This window comes from Anas acuta, chromosome 6, assembly GCF_963932015.1.
Source record: "Anas acuta chromosome 6, bAnaAcu1.1, whole genome shotgun sequence".
Lineage (NCBI taxonomy): Eukaryota > Metazoa > Chordata > Aves > Anseriformes > Anatidae > Anas > Anas acuta.
This window is the reverse complement of record NC_088984.1, coordinates 17,384,238-17,407,259: the sequence shown is the minus strand read 5'-3', so window position 1 is coordinate 17,407,259 and position 23,022 is coordinate 17,384,238. Positions and strand designations below refer to the sequence as shown.

The following is a 23,022-nucleotide window of genomic DNA, read 5'->3' as shown; positions in this document are numbered from 1 at the left end:
TAAAATGTTTATCTAGCAGATATTGCTTTGATTGTTTAAGTAATAGATCAGAAGACAAAAAACGATTCTCTGATTCTATGAATTTTGACTCGTGTGCCAGAACACATGCCTTTTAGAATGCATGGGAATAGCAAGGGAAAAAAGTTTTCTGGGGAGAAAAAAGGATAAGACATTGAGGCAGAAGAATGACACAGATAAAAGCATAAATCACTCTTGAGAATACTTTCTTCAGATCAGAAGCTTTTTCTTGAAACAAAAGTTTGCTTCACTGAAGACCAACATTTTTGTCTCACTAGTCAAACCATCAACTTTAGAAACCAAACTTTGAATGTTGAATTTCACAAATGCTTGCAGAGAAATACAAGACAATATTCTCAAAGAAAGCATTATAGTTGAAACAACCAAACAATCCACTGAATCTCCTACTCCACCATTTTTTCTCCAAATTACTGTATCATCTCAAAATGATTTTTTAAGACATAATAATGTTAAATCTAGATTACATATTAAGCAAGAAACTTTATATGCATACAGCAGAAAGGCAACATCATTAATATATAATAAACTTTTTACATAATTTGCTTCAGAATAATTTATATTTAAGAAAGCTCGGACATGCTAATAAGGAATGTTTTAAATTACATTACTGAAAATGGATAATCTTTTACCTATCTTGCCTCACATAGTATGGCATCAATTGTTACTTTAAAAGTTTGCATTTTGATAACTCAGTACTTTAACCTTTGCAGTATTTAATTATACAGGCATTCACGCTCAGTTAATTTAGGGCCCAACTTTAAACTCTTCATATATATAACTCTATTGATGAATCACATCAACTCCAAATGCTTGCAGAAAAATGCTAAAGAGAGAACAATAAATTTATAGCTTACTGTTTTTAGGCACCTTCCCCCAAAATTGCTGGAAAGATCCTGCAATTCACAGGACTATCAACACTGAGTTTACCTGGATAGATGGCTTGTTTAAGTGACCCAGATTTGAAGTTGTTTGTCTTGGTTCATGTCCCAAGACCATCATATTAGCATTGATCAATCTGAAGGCATCAATAACAACCTGTAAAAACAAGATGTCAAGTCAATTCTTTTTAGAAAATGCAGCTAATAGTGCCAAGCAACAGTGGACAAGGCACAATCAACTCTCATCTGTTTTTGGCCTTTATCCAGAAAATCATTTAATTATAATATTAATAAAAAAGAGCCTCCTGCTGGCTATGCTATCAGCACACTATACTACCTTGTATTGTAAGGTGACACCAATTACTACCTTTTCCATGGAGCTGTAAGTTTTATATACATGATATAATCAGATAACATTGAATTTTTATGTATGCTTACTCTAAGCTTCAAAGGTATGCATATGTTTGTCACCTAAATCTTATCCAATCAAAATGAATGACAGAGAGAGACTAAAACTGAAAGTGAGCACAAGCTAAGGGACCGAGTCTAAAGCCCAGTCCTGTCACATCAATTATACTACCACAATACTTGAAATGACAACAAAATTATAGCCAGCAAGGAACTTGCCCCATGTATTCCCTTCTAGTCAGATGCTTTTTGCTTCTTGTGACTACGAAAGGGTCTATAAACTGTCTGATGGATTAAAAAGTCCTTGTCAGTGTCATGCTCAAGAATAAAAAATAGAGTAAAAGAAAACCAAGGTCATTTATGATTTAAAGGTACACAGTAGGTAGCATTCAGTGCTATTTCTTTGCAAATAAATGAAAGCCGTCACTGATTTTTATTCTGTCCTGTGCTGAATTTGTCTATTAAAATAGTTGGAAATAGTATGGCATGGCCCATAGAATAAAACCCAATCACCTATCCAATGTCTATGTCAGGTGGAGCTGAGAACATACCAGCAACACACGTGAAGCTACTCTTGCTGGGTACTCGCCATTACAGATTAACCTCAAGCTGACCTTTCTTGTTTGGGCCCTGGTCTTTTAAGCCAGACTTGTGGTCAAACACAGCTGTATGCCGCCCCACAAATAGCTCTCACCATACTCGCAGACATCTTTTCTGTCTAGCTTTGAGGAGTTATCCCAGTTCTTTTAGCTAAATAGTTTAAATCTCATTTTAGTGCTTTTACTGCACTCATTTTTATTCTCTTCCTCTCCATACTATGACCAACGACAAATACATTTATATGACTAGTTTGATATTCTGAGGAATTAGAGCTGAATCAAATCTTTTGTCTTGAACAAGCACAAAATCAAACACTGTTTGCTACTAGAAGTCTGCAGAGAAAGTGACATCAGGTCTCCTACATTATTCTAGCATTTTCTTCTTGATTTACAGCAATGTTAACTAAATACATATGCAATTTGATTAAGACTATAATAGAATTATTGAGGTCACTGAGGTTATTCATGTGTAAATAAAATTAATGCAAGTTAATTGTTTAGGCAGGTATTTAAATAAAATTAATATTTATCCAACTTTAAACTCAAAAAGACTAGTAACCCATCACTGTTATTTTTTTAGACCAAACTATTTCATCTGTGTTGAGTAACTCAGTACCACTATGGCCTACAGAGCAGACTCTCAGCTACCTCGCCAGCTGTGTCTGCCCAATATATGATATATATATTCTGCATATATCATGTCTTAAAAAAGCCTGCAGAAAGTGTACAAAACATGTTTTTATTAAAATATTAGATAGCGACCCAATTAATGTCAGTTAACAGTGGCAATCCCTTTTGAAAAATAATAAAAACTAATTACTTTTAATATGCAGTAAAGAAAAAATGCCGTCTTCTATTAATGCTGATGAAGCGAATTATTTAAAAAAAATTAATTCTCAAAATGATCTTAAATAGTTTCTATATACCTATACTTTAATTGTTGAAAGATATAAAGTAATTGTGTTTTTCCTTTTTTATTACTAACAGATTTTTCTCTATCTCAAAATGCCTGTGACAAGCTATTGTATTTATCTCTCCATGTTCCATTTTAACCAGATGCTCCAATTTATGAACACCTGGAAATGCCCAACCATAATAAACAGGCAGTATAAATTAAAAAGTCAAGCAAAAAAAAAAAAAAATCCACACCGCAGGTCTCCAGGGACAAGCTAGACAAGGGGAAAAAAATCTAGCAAATAAAAATTTACCCTGAGGAGCAAGAAACATCTGCAGGGCACTATCCCAAAATTGTGAGGAGCTGCTTTATAACTTGAGTTCTTAGTGGCCGTGCTCCTTGATTGAATTTGAATGAGAAATTCACTAAATACTGTTGAGCTTATCCAAAAACGAATAGCTTCATAAACCATGGATTTGGTTTGGTTCTAGAGCCATGTGAAACAAGAAGGAAAATATAATGACAACAACAGATTAAACTTTTTTTGATAATAAATTCAACATTTTACTCAAGTGTTCTCAAGGCTATGTTCAGATATATTTCACAGAAAAACATGAGAACTAGCTGCTGAAATATTTGAGAATGACAGTGACTATCAAGCTAGTGTCTTCCCTCTGACCACAAGTGGTTTCTGGTAGGCCTTGGGCTCTACCTGGGCGTGAGGCCTGAAGTACCACATCTCCTCAGCTGGGCAGGCCGCACTAACAGGAAGCGGTAGGTACTACTGAGGTCAAACCGTAATTCCTACAACCTCAGAAGGGCACCACGAATACGCAGGTGGATGGTATTTCTCGTCTGAGTTGCACGATGACGACCAATGATAACTAAATATTTTAACTACACTAAGATTAAAGGAATTTGCTGCTATCACTATAGCAACCATCTTAAAGAAACTAACATGCTCAACAACCTGGAGGCTAAATTTAGACCTAATACGCAATAAAAGCATAAATACAACAACAATTCCTACATATTGGCTTCTACCAAATATAATTGCTTTTTTCATGGTGAGAACAAATCAGTTCCTCTTTTAGAGGATTATACCAAAATAAATAGACTCATTAATGTCCAGTTTACTAATGAGCAATGGGTGAACTACGTGTTAATTAAGCCCCAGTAAGCACTTGTAGGTGCACACAAGCTGAAGTCTGCCCTGTATCTTTGCATATCTTGAAGTAAAGCATGATGCAATCAGATGACAGCAACATGGTCATCCTGTATGTTATGATGGAAACTTTAGATATGGTATTTTGAACAAAGAACCTGTAAGGATTAATTAAAAGAAAAAAAAAAAAAAAAACTCTTAGTTACATGGATTTTTGATAAGAAGTTGGTATTTCTCATCCAAAAATTTTAAGTTGTCATTACACTTAAATTATCTGATGCATCTTGTGATCTGTTAGTAAAAAGTACAATTTCCAAGCTTCATGCTAAATTCTCTTTCTATAGACATAAAAGTTAAACAAAAGTCTGTTGGATTGGGATATTTTCCAGAAATAGGAAGGTAGGATTTTTTTCAAATGCACTTCTGCAGTGCAACTCTTTCACCACTCTGACCATTTAATTTCTCTGAGTACAAGTGTCTTCAGACTTTTCAGAGGTCATTTCAACAGCAGACAGCTTATAACAAAACCATTAGCAGTTTGGCTAGCTTAAGGAAACCTCTTACTTTCCTTTTTTGTTTATTATCACTGCATGAATCTGCAGCATATGAGAGTTTATAATTTCTCAGGCTTGTTAAATTCATGTTAAAGGTCTGTTTTCTTGTTGAATAAATTTTGTTCATATAATGCTGCCTATTTCATATACTGAGTCTTTAATAGCACCTTTGGTCTATGCGCAACTCACAGATCAAAACAGAGGACTAAAATAGGGGTTGATGATGCTATTTACATGTGTGATTCCTGCTGTCTTCTTGTTAGTAGCTTTAATATAATAGAAGACCTTGTCTGTTTTGTAATTAACACATCTTTACTGGAGAGATATTTGGAAGTGATTGCTGTGAATATACTGGTTAGTAAAATAAACACAATCACACACCACTTTCTGTTATCAGACAAATTTGTGAATTGTACACATTATACTCCAGATCAACAAACTGTGATATAACAGCCAAGTAGAAGACACATTTATATAACCCTTTATTTTTCTGAAAATATGTATTCAATCTGACCTTGCAAATATAATTAGCTTGTGGGATGTGTGGATTTCAGTACCATGGATGCTTTACTAATTGCAGCTCTTGGAAATAGATACTAAATATTTGGAAGCTGCCAATACAAAATAAAAACTGCATCTTTTTGTACATCTGTCTTAGCTTCAAAAAAGCATAATAATCTAAAAAACAATAACTATACTGCATTTTTCAAGCATTTCCCAGAGGTCACCAACCCAGAATAGAACTTGCATAATGGATTTTTAGAAACAAAATTTACAATTATCTTTAGTTTATTTTATAAATTTGAGGATAGCTATAATTAATATGATTCATGGTTATTCACAAGTGCTGGATTCCTCGATTGGTAACTAGATAAAAATCTGGCCTTTTATAGTGAACATGGTTATTAAAAATAATGGTGTGATTAAAATTTAGAATGTTTAATAACCGGACTTATTTTAGTTTCTTCTGACAGTGTGCCATGTAGATTACCACTTTTTCGAAAACACTCTCCATAACTTTGTGTGAAAAAAATCAAGACAATTTCAAGAGTACTTTACATGCTTGATTCTATTAAATTAGTCCAATTGCAAATCTACAAATAATATTTAAAGAAACACTCTTGTTTTGCAAGGTCTACTATGTTTTAATGATAAGGTTCAGTTAGAAGTAAGCCATCCTTTTTATTTAAATTAAAAAAAAAAATAATCTAGCATCAGTATTTTTTCCAGTGAAGAATGTATCACATATGGTGACTATCTTTAAAAATGTATTGTTTCCTTGGAATTCAAATAGCAATGTATTGTTTATGCCATATGTTTATGAACAAACATACTAGTGCTTAAAGAAAACTATGCAAAAGATATAACATGGTTATGCAAGGTGTGGAAAAAGAAGTAATGTCCCATCTAAAATATCTTTTATCACCTGCAACTGACCTGTTATCAACTGCTTAGTTTGTTTCTAGATTCTTTAAAAATGAAACGGAACATGTGACTTGAGAAGTGCAGCTCAGGTTTATGACCATTTCGTTATTTATGCTGCCATGCACTGTTAGACAGCTACAAGTGAAGAACATCTTCTGTCCCCTGTAAGCCCACAACATAAAAAATTCAAAGAAATCTTACTTTTTATGCCATTTCCAATGAAAAGCACTAAGAACTGAAACTGACTCATGCCAAATGCATATCACTGAATTGCTGTGATTGTGAGTTTGAAGTTTGCAACATGGAAATTATTTATAAAATGTCGATTTTAGCTCTGGAAAATATATTCCTAGGAGTATGTGCATTTTCCTTCTCTATCCTTAGAGAATTGCTTATTTGTGGTCAAATCTGCTGTACAACTTGAACATCCATACTGGGAGGGGAGAGAACTACAGTATAATACATTTATCTTGACAAGTGAGGGCATGCATCCATAACTCACAAGCAGCAAAGCCACAAGTTTTAAAGCTATATGCCTTAATGAAGATAAATGGACTATTCTACATCCACCATGGCAAAAGGAAATTAAACATTTAATACTTTTCAACAAAAAGTCTTCTTGGAACTTTTTTTTGTTTTAGGGAAGGGCATGAACTGAAGTAACCTATGTAAATGGTTTAATAGGTAAGCATACGTTGCTAATTTAAACACAGCAAGTCCAAAGGATGTTGCATAACAAACACCAGCGTTTAGAACACCAGCATTGATACTAACAGTTTTAGCATCCCACTAAAAAAAAAAAAAAGGAATTAACATATGCAAAACATGTTATTCTGAGTTCATGCAATTACAATTAAAATGCTGGCTTTCAAATAAAACAGTAGAAAACGAGTGGTATAGCAGCAGTAATACGGCAGTTCAATGCTTAGTCATTTATGCCTAGGTTTAGAAAACTCGTATCCTGAACTGAATGCACAGATGAACACCAAGTGTCCTACACAGTTGTGCAGATGCAACGCATCTCTTACAAATGATTCTTCACGAAAAAAAGCGTCAGTCTTTATTGAATGAGTAGTAAATTAAAACCAACACAAATGTTGTCTACTTCCTTATTCTCCAAATATGGCTCAGTTCTTGACTACATCCAAGTAGGAAGTTTCAGTCCCTGTTATGGAGGCTACTACACCAAATGCACCACTCCATGTTAAGAAGTGCCACGGTTGAGTTCTACAGTTATTTGGTGGTTACTTAGCTTTTTGTTACGTGGAAGACGTAATCCTGCTCTTGCCAAGGATGATTGCCATCCATATCACAGGATGCTATATCAGTTGACTCTTTTGTTGACCGGGTTTAGTGACAAATGTAAATGGAAAAGTACACAAAGATGAAAGATGGAAAGAACGGAAAACTGCACAAAGATGCAACATTGCCATAAAAGGTTTTTCTAAGAATTAATTGCAGACTTCGTTTTCAAGTTTTGGCAACTAAAAGGCTACAATCACATTACAAATGCATAATATTGTGTTCCTGTAATTATTTATGACAATAATTGTGACATTTCCTTTCTTTCCTTTGCATTATTACAATGCAAATTGTGATAATGAAAAGTATCAAAGCTTTGTGCTCCAGTGTTATTTCTCAGCTACGGTATTTATTCACTTTAATCTCAAAATTCACAAATTACTAATATGTCAATATTAATGACCAGTAATGATACAATACTCAAGGACAAAAGTTTTTTATACATACTGTAAGAGTATCTCAATGTACTAAATGTTGTACAAAATGTACAGGACAATATAATCCGTGATCTCAAACAGCTGTAATCAAAATTACACAGCATAAAGCTCCCTTCCGTATTTTAGAATTTTATTTTTATTTTTTTATTTTAGAAAATAATGTTAGCAAGTGCAATTCTGAAAATGGTCTGTTTCAGGCATAAAATATTCTGACATAAAATTGTAGGTATTACATGCTTTAGAAGATACTTTATCGAAAAATATTATCTGCATAATAATACAAAGCAACCATGTCTCAAAGCAGCAGTGACAATACAGTTGGTTTCATTTATTTTTTAACCAATAATTTCAAGCTGCTAATGACTTGAATTTGCCTTGTTTCTCAGAAAGATTTATTAACATAATGTCTAAGACAAATGCATCAACTAGGGAGGGAAAATTGTCCTTGTAAAAAAAAAAAAAAAAAACTTGATAGGTGGCTCCTATGTGTTTACTCAAAGTTCTCACAAGTTTAATTCTTAATGGGCCACTTTCAATGTCAAATTTCAGGTGTTATACTAGTCTCTCCACATATCTCATTGTAACAATTGTTTTTTTCTGCCTCCTTAAAAGCAGCCACTATCTCCTCTAAACAATCAAGGGAAAAGGAAAGGTACAAAAGGAAAATAATAGTAGTGGAGAAGAATGGAGGTCTGAAAGCATGCAAACTATTAGAAACTAGTATAAGACTTATGTTCAGCTGAAGAAAATTCTTGAGGACAGATGGCAATTCCAGCATTCAGAAGAATCATCGTTAGTTCTCTGCTTGGTTTTGGCTTCTTCTTTTAGACTACTTTTTATCAAATCATAAACAAAACCACTATTCTTATGTTCAACATCAGACAAAGTCCCTCTATTCCTCCAAAGAGTTAAAAACTAAAATCAGGTATTGACAAAACCGTATCACTGATACACAAGTTGACACCTAGATCTAGAATTTCTTTATGGAAGATAGCACCCAAACAGGTCATTCAGCAAATAGAACAAGCCTCTGTTCAACTGTATGATACATCAGTTTTGTAGTGGCATTCTAGTCTTTCATACTATGCCTATTTAAGTTTTGTCCATTTCAAATAATGGAAAATAAAATTCAAAATATACTGGAACACTACATAATTCTACAGTAACTAATTTGAGCCACCATACCTATTTAAAAGGCATTATTTTTCTCCATGACCAGTTCAAAAGGATTTTAAAGCCTTGCCCTTGCTCAAGATGACCTTGACTTTGGACAAACTCCATTTTGCTCTAGATCTCCAGCAGCAGTTCAGCTAAGCTCTCCAGAAATTTGCTATTTCAGGACAAATCATACATGTATACAGACAGTAAAATGGTACCTCTTTGGGACTTCTGGGAGCACAAAAAGGATATTTTTATTTCACATTTTAAAAACAAATAAAAGAATAAATGATAACTGTTCATCACATTTGTTAGACTCATTTTAGAATTAAATTAAAAAGATTTCATAAATTGAACCAAGGTAAGCAATTCAGAGGTCCCACTGGAAAAAAAAAAATCAAACAAAATGGTTTTAGTCTAACGCTCACATTCTGGCTTCTGTTTGAAGCATCAGACCTTGAAATTGCAGAAAAGGTGGCTACTGAGATCACAGAACCAGGTTCTTCACTGATGTAGAAGGAGAAAGGGATAGCAGTTATCAACTGAAATAGGGAGCTGCTGACTATATTCAGAGACAAAAATAACCACCGGAAAACATACACACATACACAAAAAAGCCACTTGCAGACTAATAAAGCATTGGGACAGATATCCCCATAAGACTGTGGCATCATAAGACTCAAGTAGACAAAACCCTAAGTGATTTGGGTCTGAACTCAATGGAGCCTTTGTTGCACACAAAGCTGGACTAGATGATATTCTGAGTTTACTTCTGACCTGAATGATTTCTGTTACCTGGCTACCCAAATGTTATTTTTTTTTTCTTCTTGCATTCTCTGAATGAGATTAAGATACACCACAGCAAAAACCTCTTTTATGGTGGTGGCAGGATACAGTCCACACATAGGATTAAGATGCACAGCATGTTTGTTTTCATCTGTCAGGAGGTGACAAACATGCAAAGTACAATTTATAAAAATTTAACAAAGACCGGTCTTCTTCAGAAAAGAAATATTTTTGAAAATAGATTTTTGCCATGAAACAACAGATCTTCCTACCAATATTTCTGACAGAGCTTTGCTGGGAAAAGTAACAGTGCAACTGACATGAAATTTGCTGTATGAACAAGAGATTTTGTTACACACCATACTAAACACCAACATGTGCCAACAAACTTCTCAGATGTAGAAAACAGACTCCTGACCATTTTAGATATATATAGAATATAGAATATAGAATATCCTTAGTTGGAAGGGACCCTTAAGGATCATCAAGTCCAACTCTTGACACCGCACAGGTCTACTCAAAAGTTCAGACCATGTGACTAAGTGCACAGTCCAATCTCTTCTTAAATTCAGTCAGGCTCGGTGCAGTGACCACTTCCCTGGGGAGCCTGTTCCAGTGTGCAACCACCCTCTCTGTGAAGAACTTCCTCCTGATGTCAAGCCTAAACTTCCCCTGCCTCAGCTTAACCCCGTTCCCGCGGGTCCTGTCGCTGGTGTTAATGGAGAAAAGGTCTCCTGCCTCTCGACACCCCCTTACGAGGAAGTTGTAGACTGTATTTCACAAAACTTCCTGTCAGCAATTATTAATCAAGGGAAACCAATGAACTACCTATCAGAAAAGCAAACCATTTTAAGTGGTGACTTTTTCTAAATAAAGGTTTCTACTATAGTTAAACAAGTAAAATAAACACTAAATTTAAAATAGTTTAAAAAGAAAACACCGCTATATTTAACGTATGAGTGTTAACATATAGATAATGTTTGTAGAGTGAAAGAAATTACATTACAGTGGATTTAATGTACTTATATTTTCCTTAAGAGGTGAGGAACAGCTGCTAAGTTAAGGTCCAAAAAAATTTATTTTTAACTTTTGGCAAAGGTATATAGTTCTCTGTACAGAGATTTCAAAATGTATGTTGGAAAGAAATATAAAATGTCAATATTTAGCTTTAATCCAGATCTTTAATGAAATTACTTCTGTGGAATATTCTAAATATGTATTATAACTCCCATTTCACAGACTGGAAAACTGAAGATTTATTTTATATATATATATTTATTTTTTTTTTTTACAAAAAGGGTTTTGTAAAAAGTACAAGATAAAGTGACAGCTAGACAGGTTGCTCCACTCTCCACATTTTACCATGCTTACTTTGAATTTATTCACAAAAATCAATTACAAAAAAAAAAAAAAAAAGACAAAACAATGCTTTTTCTCTCTGGGTTCTGCTAACACTGACCTGAGTTAAAATTTTGTATAACATATGAGTTTTTACAAGCAACTGGAAATCTATTAGCCTAAATATTGAATATATGGTACGTAGTCATGGAAAAGAATACTGCTTGTGTAAAAATATATACGTGTAAAGTTACAAGACCAGTACTAGAGTTTCCTGTATTTCTTGTGTCCTACAATATTTGGGAATTTAATTTTTATATGTGGATTTCATATTCTGTGCAAGGGCTTTAAGAAGACAAGAAATGTCTTTTTTAAACAATGAGAATTATGTCTTTTTATCTTTGAATTGCAGTCCCAAACCACAGTCCTAGTAGATACTTGGAATCAGAAGATGTGTGCCCAGATTAGGAGAGCTAACAAAGAAGTTAACAAGTTTCAGCTTTCTACCAGTGACAGGGGCAAACCGCTTTCTAATGCTTTGGTTAGACGAGGTGAACCTGAGGCTCCTCACCAGAATTCATTTCAACTTCCTGACACATGAAAATAACCTGTGCCCTGCTTTATCCCTCACTAGCACCACTACTACTGCTTCACTGACTACAAGCCATAGCAATTTACCTGGGCATGGACCTGCCCTCAGGCAGGTTTAAAATTAGCTAATGTGTTATTTTGGACTTTGTTTTTAAATACTTCTAATCTCAGTCAAAATACACCACATTAAAATCTTCTATGCCACATGTTCACTATAGTTTTTGCCAGACAGTTATGCTGGTAAAAGGTATAATGAGTAATGATCTTGGACTCATGCAGCTACATGCACTAGCAAAAGCCCACCAGTACAGTGGCTACTGCAGCAACAAAATTACTGCAGCAACAAGCATTTCTTCTTTTGCTGGTGCTGAGAAAACACAGGTACTTCCCTGAAATAGGCTTTACTCAAATTTTCTGTGATACTAAGGGGCACTAGACAGCACGTTAAGGAAGCCACACAAATAAAACAGTCAAAACTGACCTAAAAAATCTCCCCAGCTCTTATAAATCTGTTCTTACAGTTCATCTAAAATCGAAATACATTTGAATGCAAGTGAACTTGCCAACCAAGCATATAAAGATCATATACATCCCGCAGCCCAATCTCAACCCCTAAAATCAAGAAATTAATCTGAAGTACTATTCAAAATTTGGGGGATTCTTTCTATTTCTAAACTTTGGTGATGCACTTGCCAGAAACAATTTTATTTTTTTTTTTAAAGATGTGAAACCTGAGAAAGTAATTTAATCTTACTGTAGCATCTAGACACATTAGAAACAAACATCACAAGACTTCCAGTGATCTCAAGTACTGGCAGCAATGCCATAAGAAAAGGTGTAACTGAGAATAGCTTAGATGGACAAAAATTCAAAATAAAATTCAAAATAAAAATTCCAAATATTATTTACATGAGGAGAACAAAGACCCTTATTTAAGATGACATCTGTATCAAACAACAGTGGCAAAAAAAAAACCACACCACTTAGTGAGGAAGTGTGGTATAACAGTACTGTGACTTACTGGGAGGCTTTTCCTCTTAATGGATTTAATAGGTAGAGGTCTACATTTTTGGTATAGTACCCCCAATTATATTTTGACAAAATAATTTTGTTTCAACATTCATACTTGAGTGAGAAAATAAAAGCAAGCATAAATCAAAACTTACAGAACAAAGTCAGCACTAATTAAATATTCTACTGCATTATTTTTTCCACAAGAACTACCAATATATTCTTCCACTCTTTATGCAATTTAAAAGACAGTAAGATTGATTCTGACATCTAATAGTTTCCAAACAATTTTTTTTCAATTTCCTGTATTTACATAAAAAAATATGATAAAAGAATCAGAATTAAAAAACAAACAAACAACAACAAAAAAACTTTAAGTGAAACCATAGATTCACAATATTCTATTATGAAATTAAAGGGAACCTTAGAGGAATTGTTCAGTGGCTTCTGTGTAATTTCTCACAGGAAACATACTACAGCTTTAGAGAAAATGAATACTTACTTTTTAAATATTTATAAATTTACATTAATATCATCCATATATACCATGATGCATTTCAATAATTATTCTACAATACAATGGGAGTGCATGCTCAAACAAAACACCTCAGCAGTATTTTAAAGCAGTAAACCACCTAGCCAATTTCTGTACGTTCTGTAGTTTTTCTAATCCACTCTCCCTGTGGTTGAGCAAAATCGAATTGCCTCTCACATTTGCAGACAGCTCTGTGAAGGTGATAATAGAGCTGCTCCCTGCTGTCATGAGGCAGGAAATAGGAAAATGGCATATGGGGCTAGAAAGAAATAAAAAGAGAACTAAACAAGAACAAAAGAGATTTCAACAAAGGACAACTATAACCCAATATGCTTTGCAAGTTAATCTCTTTTCATAATCATTTAACATACTTAATCATTTATCTGCACACTTTCTGAAAATCTTGAACGCTTGATACGGAGTCTTCTGTAAAGTTTTATTGCCGAAAGCATTTTGAATATGAAGGCTATTAAGAGCCATCATATGTAATGCCTATAAATAAATGCCTTATTGGTACCTACGTTAAGGGGCTAAATCTATTCTGATCTGCTAATAACTGATCTTAGATTTTGTGGCTAAAATGAAATCTCTGAAACAATGTATGCTTAGATTATTAGTTGCAAAAATGTTGAGTCACACCTGAAAAGCAAAATATGAAGTGAGGATTATGACCAGTTATGTGCACTTACAATATCAGAGAGTTCCAGCTTGTTTAGGTCTACTAATGTAAGGTGCAAAATAAGTGGATAAGGATGTTTTTTCCATTTACAGTGAGATTATTTATTTGTTTTTAAGGGAGAATAGGCCTCCAAAAATCAATAACTTACATATATATACAGTGCCTCCATGCTAATTCTTACTGAAGTACCTTAAAAAAATAAAAAATAAAAAGGCTACTATACCTTTCCTTTTACACTTTGAATGGGATCCACCACCACAGCAACAGCTCTTTCCGATAAGGCTTCAAAGCTTTGCTGAGTATTGATATCTACACCAGACAACCAACAGCCAAAGCCAGGGTGACTATGATACCAACCAACTACCATTTCAGGTCTGAAACAAAGAGAACACCAAGATTCTTTAAAAATAAAACCATGCAACACAAGAAGAAATAATAAAACACCAGGGCATAAATTAAGACGATCTGTGAAGAAACACCATTGGAAATATTTAAATTACTCTCCATATTATGGTGAAAACATGGATATGAATAAATGTGACAAAAGAGGGCTATCATTAAGGGATGCACATTAGCAGTAGAAGATCATGCTTTCAGTTTTTCACCGTTACCACACCTTCCTTGAACCAGTTTTTACCCTTTCAGCACTTGAGCAAATATCTACTCTTTAACTCCTTGGCGTCAAGGGTTGAATTTTCACGGCAGAAAGTCCATTTCAGACATGGACAACGGGAACTAACGGTGGGAAAGGATTAAATATCAATTAAACCAGCAGTAGAACTAGGAACTCAGTCAAAAAGCAATTTGCACTGTTCTGTTCAGCTGCTGAGCCTTTTGCTAACATTAATTTTGAAGTTTTTCCCACAGTAAAAGAATTTGAGCAAGCAGACGACAACTGTTGAGGTAGGAGTGAAATAAAAATTTGTTTAAATCCTAGAATCTTTTAGCAAATAATTTCTCATTTCTTTTTATTCAAATTGTTCATAAATAAGCTAAAACGTTGTAATTTTTAAAAATCTTAATTGAAAAAAAATCAATCTTTTACTAAACTGAGCAGCATTCTAATCTTTCAGTGCAATAATCAAAGATGTGGATTTAACATAACTGACAACCTCCTGACAATTGAAAGGCATGAGGTGGACTGAATTACATGCTACGTTACTCACCCATTTTCTGGACCAATTATTTCTTTTTAAAACTTAATAGCAGCTCCTACTTCACTAGTTTTGCAGAGAGCCAGCTGTTTCTTCTAAACAACATGCAGGGAGTATTTGTTATTCTCAGGTCTCCTCAGTGTGACTTACCTTCCTGTCTGTTTCAGCATATCCAACATTTTTGCTTGAAATACAGGATCAACTGCCTCCACACTGACACCCTGATGTAAAAAGAAACAAAAATCATGGTAATTGTACATGAAGTAATACTTCAAATCTTTTTACTTGTTACTTTTCACAAAAAAAAAAAAATTAAACACAATGTTACAAGCATCTGTTAAAAAAGGAAACCTTATCACTTTAGAACACCCTTAAATGTAAAAATATCTTTTATAAATGCATGTCAATGAACGTTTTAAAATTCTAAAAAAGATTTTGAACTGTCATTTAAGTAATTTCTGCTATGATTCCTCTTTTCTACCTCCTTTTTGTTCTGTAAACTCTGGCCTGTTGTTTTTCACAACTTCAGCTCAATGAATTTTTCTCAAGAGAACTAACAGCTTTTTGCTAATTCTACGTATACTGACTATGTATGAATACACACAAAGTCAGGACAAAAGAATTTAAATACTTCATTGTTGTGGAGCTCTGAGTTACAAAGGGATCTGTACTTTTTAAAGAGCAGTATTTTATTTGTTAAACGAAAAAGCACCATCAATTCCAATTTTAAAGAGACGATGAACCAATAATTATAATATCTTTTCATAGCATTAATATTCTTACTCAAAATTAAAATGCTTAATTTTTTCACACCATGAAAAATACCATTTAAGATATACCACTATATCAGATCTGTCAAAGAGAATTTGAAGTGTATCTATAGCATCATCACAATTAAGGACACGACACATTTCTAGTCAAACCTTTACAGTTTTGAATCCTTCCCTTGGCTAGTATATGAGTTTTTAAAGTTATCAATTCATAAGCCTTTTAAGTGGTATTATACCAATATAATTTACACATAAGTACACAACTGATCTCCAGTAATATACACTCATGTATAGCACAGTATACGTACTAGTCTTTGCTTCAGAACGTAAGTTTTCGCTTTTTTTTTATTGAAACCCTTAAAATACAAACAATCAAATACTATCTAAGCATAAATTTATGGTATCAATATGTGAATTAGACATGTTCAGATTATATCCAATAGGTATAGACAGCTTAAATAAGATTGAATAAATAGGGAAGAAAGGAAAAGCTTTTAAAAATTATTTACTACATGGAAAGAAAAAAAAAAAGCCTAGCTGCAAGAACTCACCGTTCCAGACTGTGGCATAGCAAAAACATCAATCACTCTCACAGTGTAATCATCAACAAATTCCCCAAGCATCAGACCCATAACTTCCATAGGGACACCAGCACGACCATGTTTCAACATCTGGAATTCAGACCAAATGACATAGTTTAACTATATATGTTTAACAGGAGGGTCAAGTTTGACCTGGGATAGTTCTTCCAGCCTTTGCTTCTTTATCAATAATTTGCACTTTTGGAAACTGTAAGGCACTGTAAGAAAGTAAAAATTAAGCCACAAAAAGAGAAATAACTTTCTTATTTTGAAAGTTCCACTCCATATTAAATGCATTGCAAAAATTAGTCTGACCAGCATCTAAAGAGCACAAGTCCATAAAGTCTGGGTAGGTGCCAGGTACTCAGCCTCAGCACCACACACAGCTGTAACACACACAAGACACTTACTTTCAGCAGCGCAAGGGAAGAGATATAAACCTGTTCCGCTGTATCGACCGCAGGAGCATCTGTTGGTGGCCCCTATGAAAAGAATAAATAATCAAGTATTTTCTTTACATTTGTTACAGCTGTTCCTAAACATTTCCTTTAGTGTTCCACATTATGAAACTTAAAGAAAAATGCATGTAAGATTGGGAATTTGTGTGCTGGATGCAGTTCTTACAAACAAAAAAAAAAGCACGCGCAAGCCCCAAATGCTTCTTTACAGCACCTTCCTACACTAACCTATTTTGCAATAAAAAAAAACATTTAGCCTCCATCCCGTCTCCCCCATCCCTAGAACAATACCAGCCTAAACAGCAATCTTATCAGAATCAGTCACGTAAAAAACTGGCAAGTATTGCACTGGGTACAAACCTGTTACAAGACATACAGGCTAACAGTCGGATTAAGTTTCCATTAGTCAGCTTTGCCGCAAAGCTAACCTTCGTCAGCTGTAAAATATGGCCAGTTCTCCAATTAACTATGTGTTTCTTACAGTGGTGTGAATGTAAATGCTGCTGGGCTAGCATGATTAACTGGCACCAACACAAACAGCAATTTCCCTTTGCTTCATCAGCTTTCAGCTAAAGAGGACTTGCAGATAAAGGCTATGGGAGTACTTTGCAGATGCACTGGTACAGTGAGAGAAAAAACGGACCTCCGATCCCTAGGTGGAAAAGCTGTGAACAAAATACTTTGCTCTTTGCCTTACGAGTAGTTATTTAAAAATTAGCACAACTGTCCCAGGTGTGAATGATTGGTTGAAACAGGTTCTCTGTACTGCTGAAAATGAAAAACACAGGAGGCAGCAGTTTAACTGTCCCCTTCTTGAAGAGCACGAGACATATTGCTCTTACATACAGAATTCCGTATCAGCTTACCTCATTACAGCCAATTAGCAGTACATTCATTACTTTGTTAACAAATTGTGTACAGCAAATTTCCAATGAAAAGACAAAAGGTTATCTCTGCACTAAGTGATGCAGAACAAACTTGTAATGGCTACAAAGCAACCATGGAGTATGGGAAAGAAAGATGCTCCTCATTAAATTAAAGAAGGAAAAGAAATGGTGCCGTTATGCAAAGCTCAATTAGAACTTTGATTCCGCAGTTATATACTGTATAACTCTTACAGTGAAAAATTTACAAGCAGTTCATTAGAACATTGCACAGAACCAGATGCACGGGGCACCAAAACACTTAGTCCAAATCTACTACAACCAAAGTGCTTGGCTGGTGAAGCTTAAAATACCTAATTGTTTTCTGGTACTGTGTTTTTTTCATCCAAAGATGTAATTTTACATTTTTAAGTGTATTTTTCCTGCTTCATTTAAAGTTTATCCTAAATTTTCTTCTTTTCCCTTAATACTTGGAAAGCATGAAGACTTGTATTTCCATTTAATCACAACAAAGAAGAAGACACAGATAAGGGTACTTTTTTAATTTAAAAAAAAAAATAGTTCGATAACAACTTTCTACATGTATAAAGCTCTTTTCCAATTTTCTACCAGTTTTACACCAGAGAGAGTCTGAAGTGATTGCAAAAGTACAAATTAAATGACCTTGGCTCTGTACGAGGAAGAACTGTAACATTAACACTGTGATATGACCACATATATATTCTACGTTATATACCATATATATGATATCACCATATAAATATTCTACATTTCTCCTATATTTTCTCCTAGATTTCTTCTCTTCCTAGATTTTATCTGCAAGCAAGCAGTGCATTTCAACATTCACTTTTTTTTAAGCTGAAAAGCCGCGATTTCTGAAAATCTAATGTTCATGCTTGAGATTGGCTTCTCAAAACTCAGGAACTTAACTGAAGTTTATTCCACAGATTATGACATTTAAATTGGCTCTCCTGCATGTACTCTCTAATGTCTGTTAATATGGCAGATCACACTGACACCCTTCCTGCAGCTGAGGCATTAATCATGTCTCTGTCCCCTACACAGACACCTGTGTTCACAACTTGTTAGAGTTTAATTATTCTTCATAACTTTTCCCATTTTTAAATCTATTTAAAATCAGTCAGTAGAGTCAACACTTAGAGCGAGGAGACAAAGACAAATATTATTACACTTTGTTTCTGTAACAAGGCAGCTAAAATACTGTTAGCTTAAGCAAGGATAGGAAGAAAATCTGGGCATTAGCCTTACGTGCTCCTTCCTAATCTTTCTCTCTCATTATTTCTGTACTTGTTAGAGAATTGAAATTTTGGCTTGCAGTAGTGACAGTCCAGAAGTATTTAATATTATACTTGCTATTGATCCTTTCAACATTCTAGAAAGTTTTAGACACAGACACTGCTTTATGGTAAAGTTCTCCTGCCAGCACCCATAGCCAGCAACTCATTTTCAGCAAAGGCAATATTGCTTATGCATAAGGGAACACTCCACTGGTATAAACCAACTTTGCCTAGTGTGTGTGTGTGTGTTTGTTTTTGTTTTTGTTTTTTTTTTTTTAAGACATAGCATTCATTTCTATGATTTTGCACATTACATGTAGTTTAAGCATAACTATGCATGTAAAAATGTAGTTTTATACACTACATGTAGTTTAACTATATGCATACACAAATAAAATGACTACACCATTAGTAGACAGCAACTGAAAACTTTACTGTTGCACTTTAAGCACGTCTTAGTTCATAAAAATATTAAAGCTCCAGCTCTTCTCATCCAGTTCAATAAATAAACTTAAAAATTACCTAATTGTAATCGACAATGCAAATATAGTGTTGATTTATTAGCTACCAGGCTCATATAATACAGTGTGTATTAACTAGTTGCTTGTTTGTGAAGACTTCGTGATTTCCCTTTCTGTCTACTCTGTTCTCCTTGTAGACTATAATTCCTAAGTAATTATTGGAAAAAATAACTTGTTGCAGCGTACCAATCATATGTATTTATTCTCACATTAATATTCCATTCTTTGTTCTGGTTATAGGTTAAAATAACTTCTCAGACTTCTGCGCTGATTCGGATGTACTGATTCAGGAATTTTGAGGAAAAGTCTATAGGTTCAAAACTTGTCCATGACCTAACTTCACAGTAGATTGAATTTCCTTTAATTTTCCTACCAAAGGTAAGCTGGCACACAAAATAGTTCAGGTATACACTTATCCTTCTACAGAATATTATAAGGCCAAAGTTCTTTAAAGATTCTTAACATAAAACTTTTAAAGATCTAACTGACAAACCCAACAAAATGTATCTTGGGTCTTCTGAATAGTTTCCTTTAAGACATGCCATTTGAAAAAAAAAAAAAAAAAAAAGGGCATTTGGAACAGGAAGCGGTTTCTTTCCACTCTGACCACCTCCTTCTCCACAAAGGGCCGAGGTTCTAAGATGGTGCTGGAGCGAGCACCACGGCTCCTGTAAGCACATGCACATGGCAGCTACTGACGTTACAGGTCTGGAGAGTTCTTGGGCCTGTTTCTGCTCGTCCTCCACAGACATTTATTCATTTCCTTCATCATGAAAAAAGAGGGGGGGGGGAAAGACTATTAGCTAATCTCTACATGGAGGCAAAGTATTTTATGCTGACCCTCCACAGCATGTGCTATTATCACTGCTCATAAACTTCACTGCCTGCCAACTTTAACAAAGGAGCACCATCCTCATGAAGCAGAGTACTAAATTAAATTAACTGGTGTCAGAAACCTAAACAAGAAAGCGTTTGTATCTGTAGTGCAGAAGATCTGCTGGTATTTTTGGTTTCATTATGGTACTCAAAGGTCATGCATTTCTCCCACTACAGTTTCGTAAGATTGTCCTTCTCACTGCAAAATAACATGCTGCCTTCTTTCTGCCTGCCCACAGCTTTGAGCTGAATTTTGGGATTTGAGCTAAATTTTGGGATTTAGAAAGAGCAAGGAGAATAATCTTTTTCCTAATCATTCCTGCATAAGCTGAAGAATACAGTAATTACTAACATTTAAAGACTGCTCTTAAAATAATCTCAAAGAACAATGTTGTAGTGTTACTTACTGAAAAAGGATTTTTATCCCAAATCAGCTATACACATCAGTCCAGTGAACGGCTGCCTGAAGGCCAGTCATTGTGTACAATCTAACCAAATTCTTGTGTTGTTTTAAAGTGGTTGAATCCCAATTTCATTAACAACCAGTAATGTTAACACTATTACAGTGCATTTTATTTTTGCTTAAAAGTGTTCCCAAGACTTGTAATGGAAAAGGAATTCCATTCAGATTAGAAAAGAAGATTATGGTGAGGTATTAAAATTATTCACTATACAATTTTTGTTCCAGTTAAAAAGATAATCCAATATAAAAAGCAGCCCTTTACTTGGGCAGGCCTTGTTGACGAAGTGTTAAAGGCGTTTGCCATTCTAACAGGATAAAAACTAACGCCTTGAAGTGTTATCTACTCAGGCCTTTTAGCAAATTTGTTAACACTTTTAGGTATATTACTCCACCTTTCTCTTAGTGTGAACTGGTATCAATTATTTAGCCAATTTTATTATGTTATTAAAATACCTGCTGATTAAATGTGAACTAAAGTGTCATTTTAGAGCACTGCTCTTTATTTGTAGTATTTCACATTTATTCAAATTTGTAGAAGTAGTGGACTCGATTAATTACACTATCAATAGTGAGAAATACTCCACAAAGAGACACTTTCTATTGTCTAAATGGATCTTAAATACTGTTCTAGTGTCACGCTAATAGAACAAAAGATGATGTTGAAATACAGCAGAGCAGTTTCAACAAAGAAACCCGGTTTTACAGGGGCAGCTGTAATAAAAAAGGCAGCAAAGTGTTGTAGAGCAAATCTTAGCTTTATTGCATCAAATAACATATTGCTGTGTAAAATATAAGAACCATTGCTATCATGACTTTTTTGTCTTGCAATTGGACCAATTTGAACATGAACATAGGACACACAAGCAAATGCTGACCGCTATAGTGTTTATTTCTTTCCCAGTAAGGCAAGAAGGAACCTTTTAATAGTTTAATTCTGTGAGTATTAAACAACTAGTGTGAAAAACAAGCTGCATGTAAACTATTTCTACTGCCTCTGCTTCAATGACTAGCTGAGGCAACCTGTTATAGGAGGTGTTAATTGGCAATAGGAGTACAAGTCAGAAGCATGTTCCCCATCGTCCTAACCCAGCAAGGCTAGGTCATTAAAGTGGAAATGAATTCTTTCATGCCGACTTAACCCCTTCAGTACATATTTTCAGCTGTTATATCTGAAGACAATTGAGAAAGATTAACCAAAAAAAAAAAAAACATAAAAACTTGCCGTACTTTTTAAATAAAAAAAGGTATTCACTACCCCCCGTTTCCCTTTACTCCCCCTACTGAACCACCGCCATTGTAAGTGTTCCAGATAATCATCACATTTATTATGAAGTAAGGAGGAAAAGGGCATTGAGGGTATAAAAGCAATGACAGACACAATAAAATAATTTAGCATGTTAAAATATATGTGGAAAGATCAGGTACTTAAAAGTGATCTTAAAGCTCCCATCTTTATAAAGGTAAATCCAGTAGCAAATAGTTTGGAAAGGGGAAGGAAAAAAAATCACAGAATATTACATGCAAAAATGACACAAATTCAAGCAAATATGCAAAGTAGACAGAAGTATGAGCAATGATAGAAAGACTTTATGAAGTCACCTAAGTACTCTTCTCTACTTACCCTTTGTAGAGAAGTGGTATAACGATGAATTCACAAGGATTTTCTTGGAAGAGCACAGTACTTTTTACCCACCGCTAAATCTAGAAACCTTATTTAAGTTGTGATTTTGGAGCAGTGTTTCTGTACTGAGACAATACCCTTGAAAATAATAAGTCAGTCACTGGAAGTGCCAAAAGGGAATAAGCCACATTCCCGTATCTCAACAGTTCTAACACTGTCATGATTAACACCAAAGCAAATGATCTAATTCATAAAGAGCAAAAAATTTGAAAAAATCCATAAAAATATATTAGTTTGCACTGTGAATCACATGCTAATTAGTAGAAATTTGAAATTTTATTGCAGTTCTCCAGCTAGTACACACACAATTTTACAGTTAGTTCCACATCAACAGGATTATATTTTGAAGCAAGCATTATGTCTAAACAGTTTGTATGTTTAGGCCCATTTTTATACCAATTATAATCAAGCATACATAACAGACCACAAAATACCATAAGCCTCAACAAACAGCCTAGATTTCTGAAAGGATCACATTGTCTTGTTACACCATATGTCAGATGAAATAAAAATTTCAGTAATATGTTTAGTCTCAG

General features: G+C 34.4%; 1 protein-coding gene across 5 annotated transcripts in view; it reads right to left on the bottom strand.

Moving 5' to 3' along the window:
- Window positions 1-23,022, bottom strand: part of PSMD14 (proteasome 26S subunit, non-ATPase 14) — a 45,968-nt gene that overhangs the window by 7,551 nt on the left and 15,395 nt on the right. For all 5 annotated transcript variants that reach the window (XM_068687685.1, XM_068687681.1, XM_068687686.1 and 2 more), the window contains 5 exons: window positions 16,716-16,787; window positions 16,276-16,395; window positions 15,105-15,175; window positions 14,024-14,174; window positions 967-1,074 (listed from right to left, as the gene is read on the bottom strand). In XM_068687685.1, the coding sequence (XP_068543786.1) occupies window positions 967-1,074; window positions 14,024-14,174; window positions 15,105-15,175; window positions 16,276-16,395; window positions 16,716-16,787 (522 nt within the window). The remainder of the gene's footprint in view (window positions 1-966; window positions 1,075-14,023; window positions 14,175-15,104; window positions 15,176-16,275; window positions 16,396-16,715; window positions 16,788-23,022) is intronic.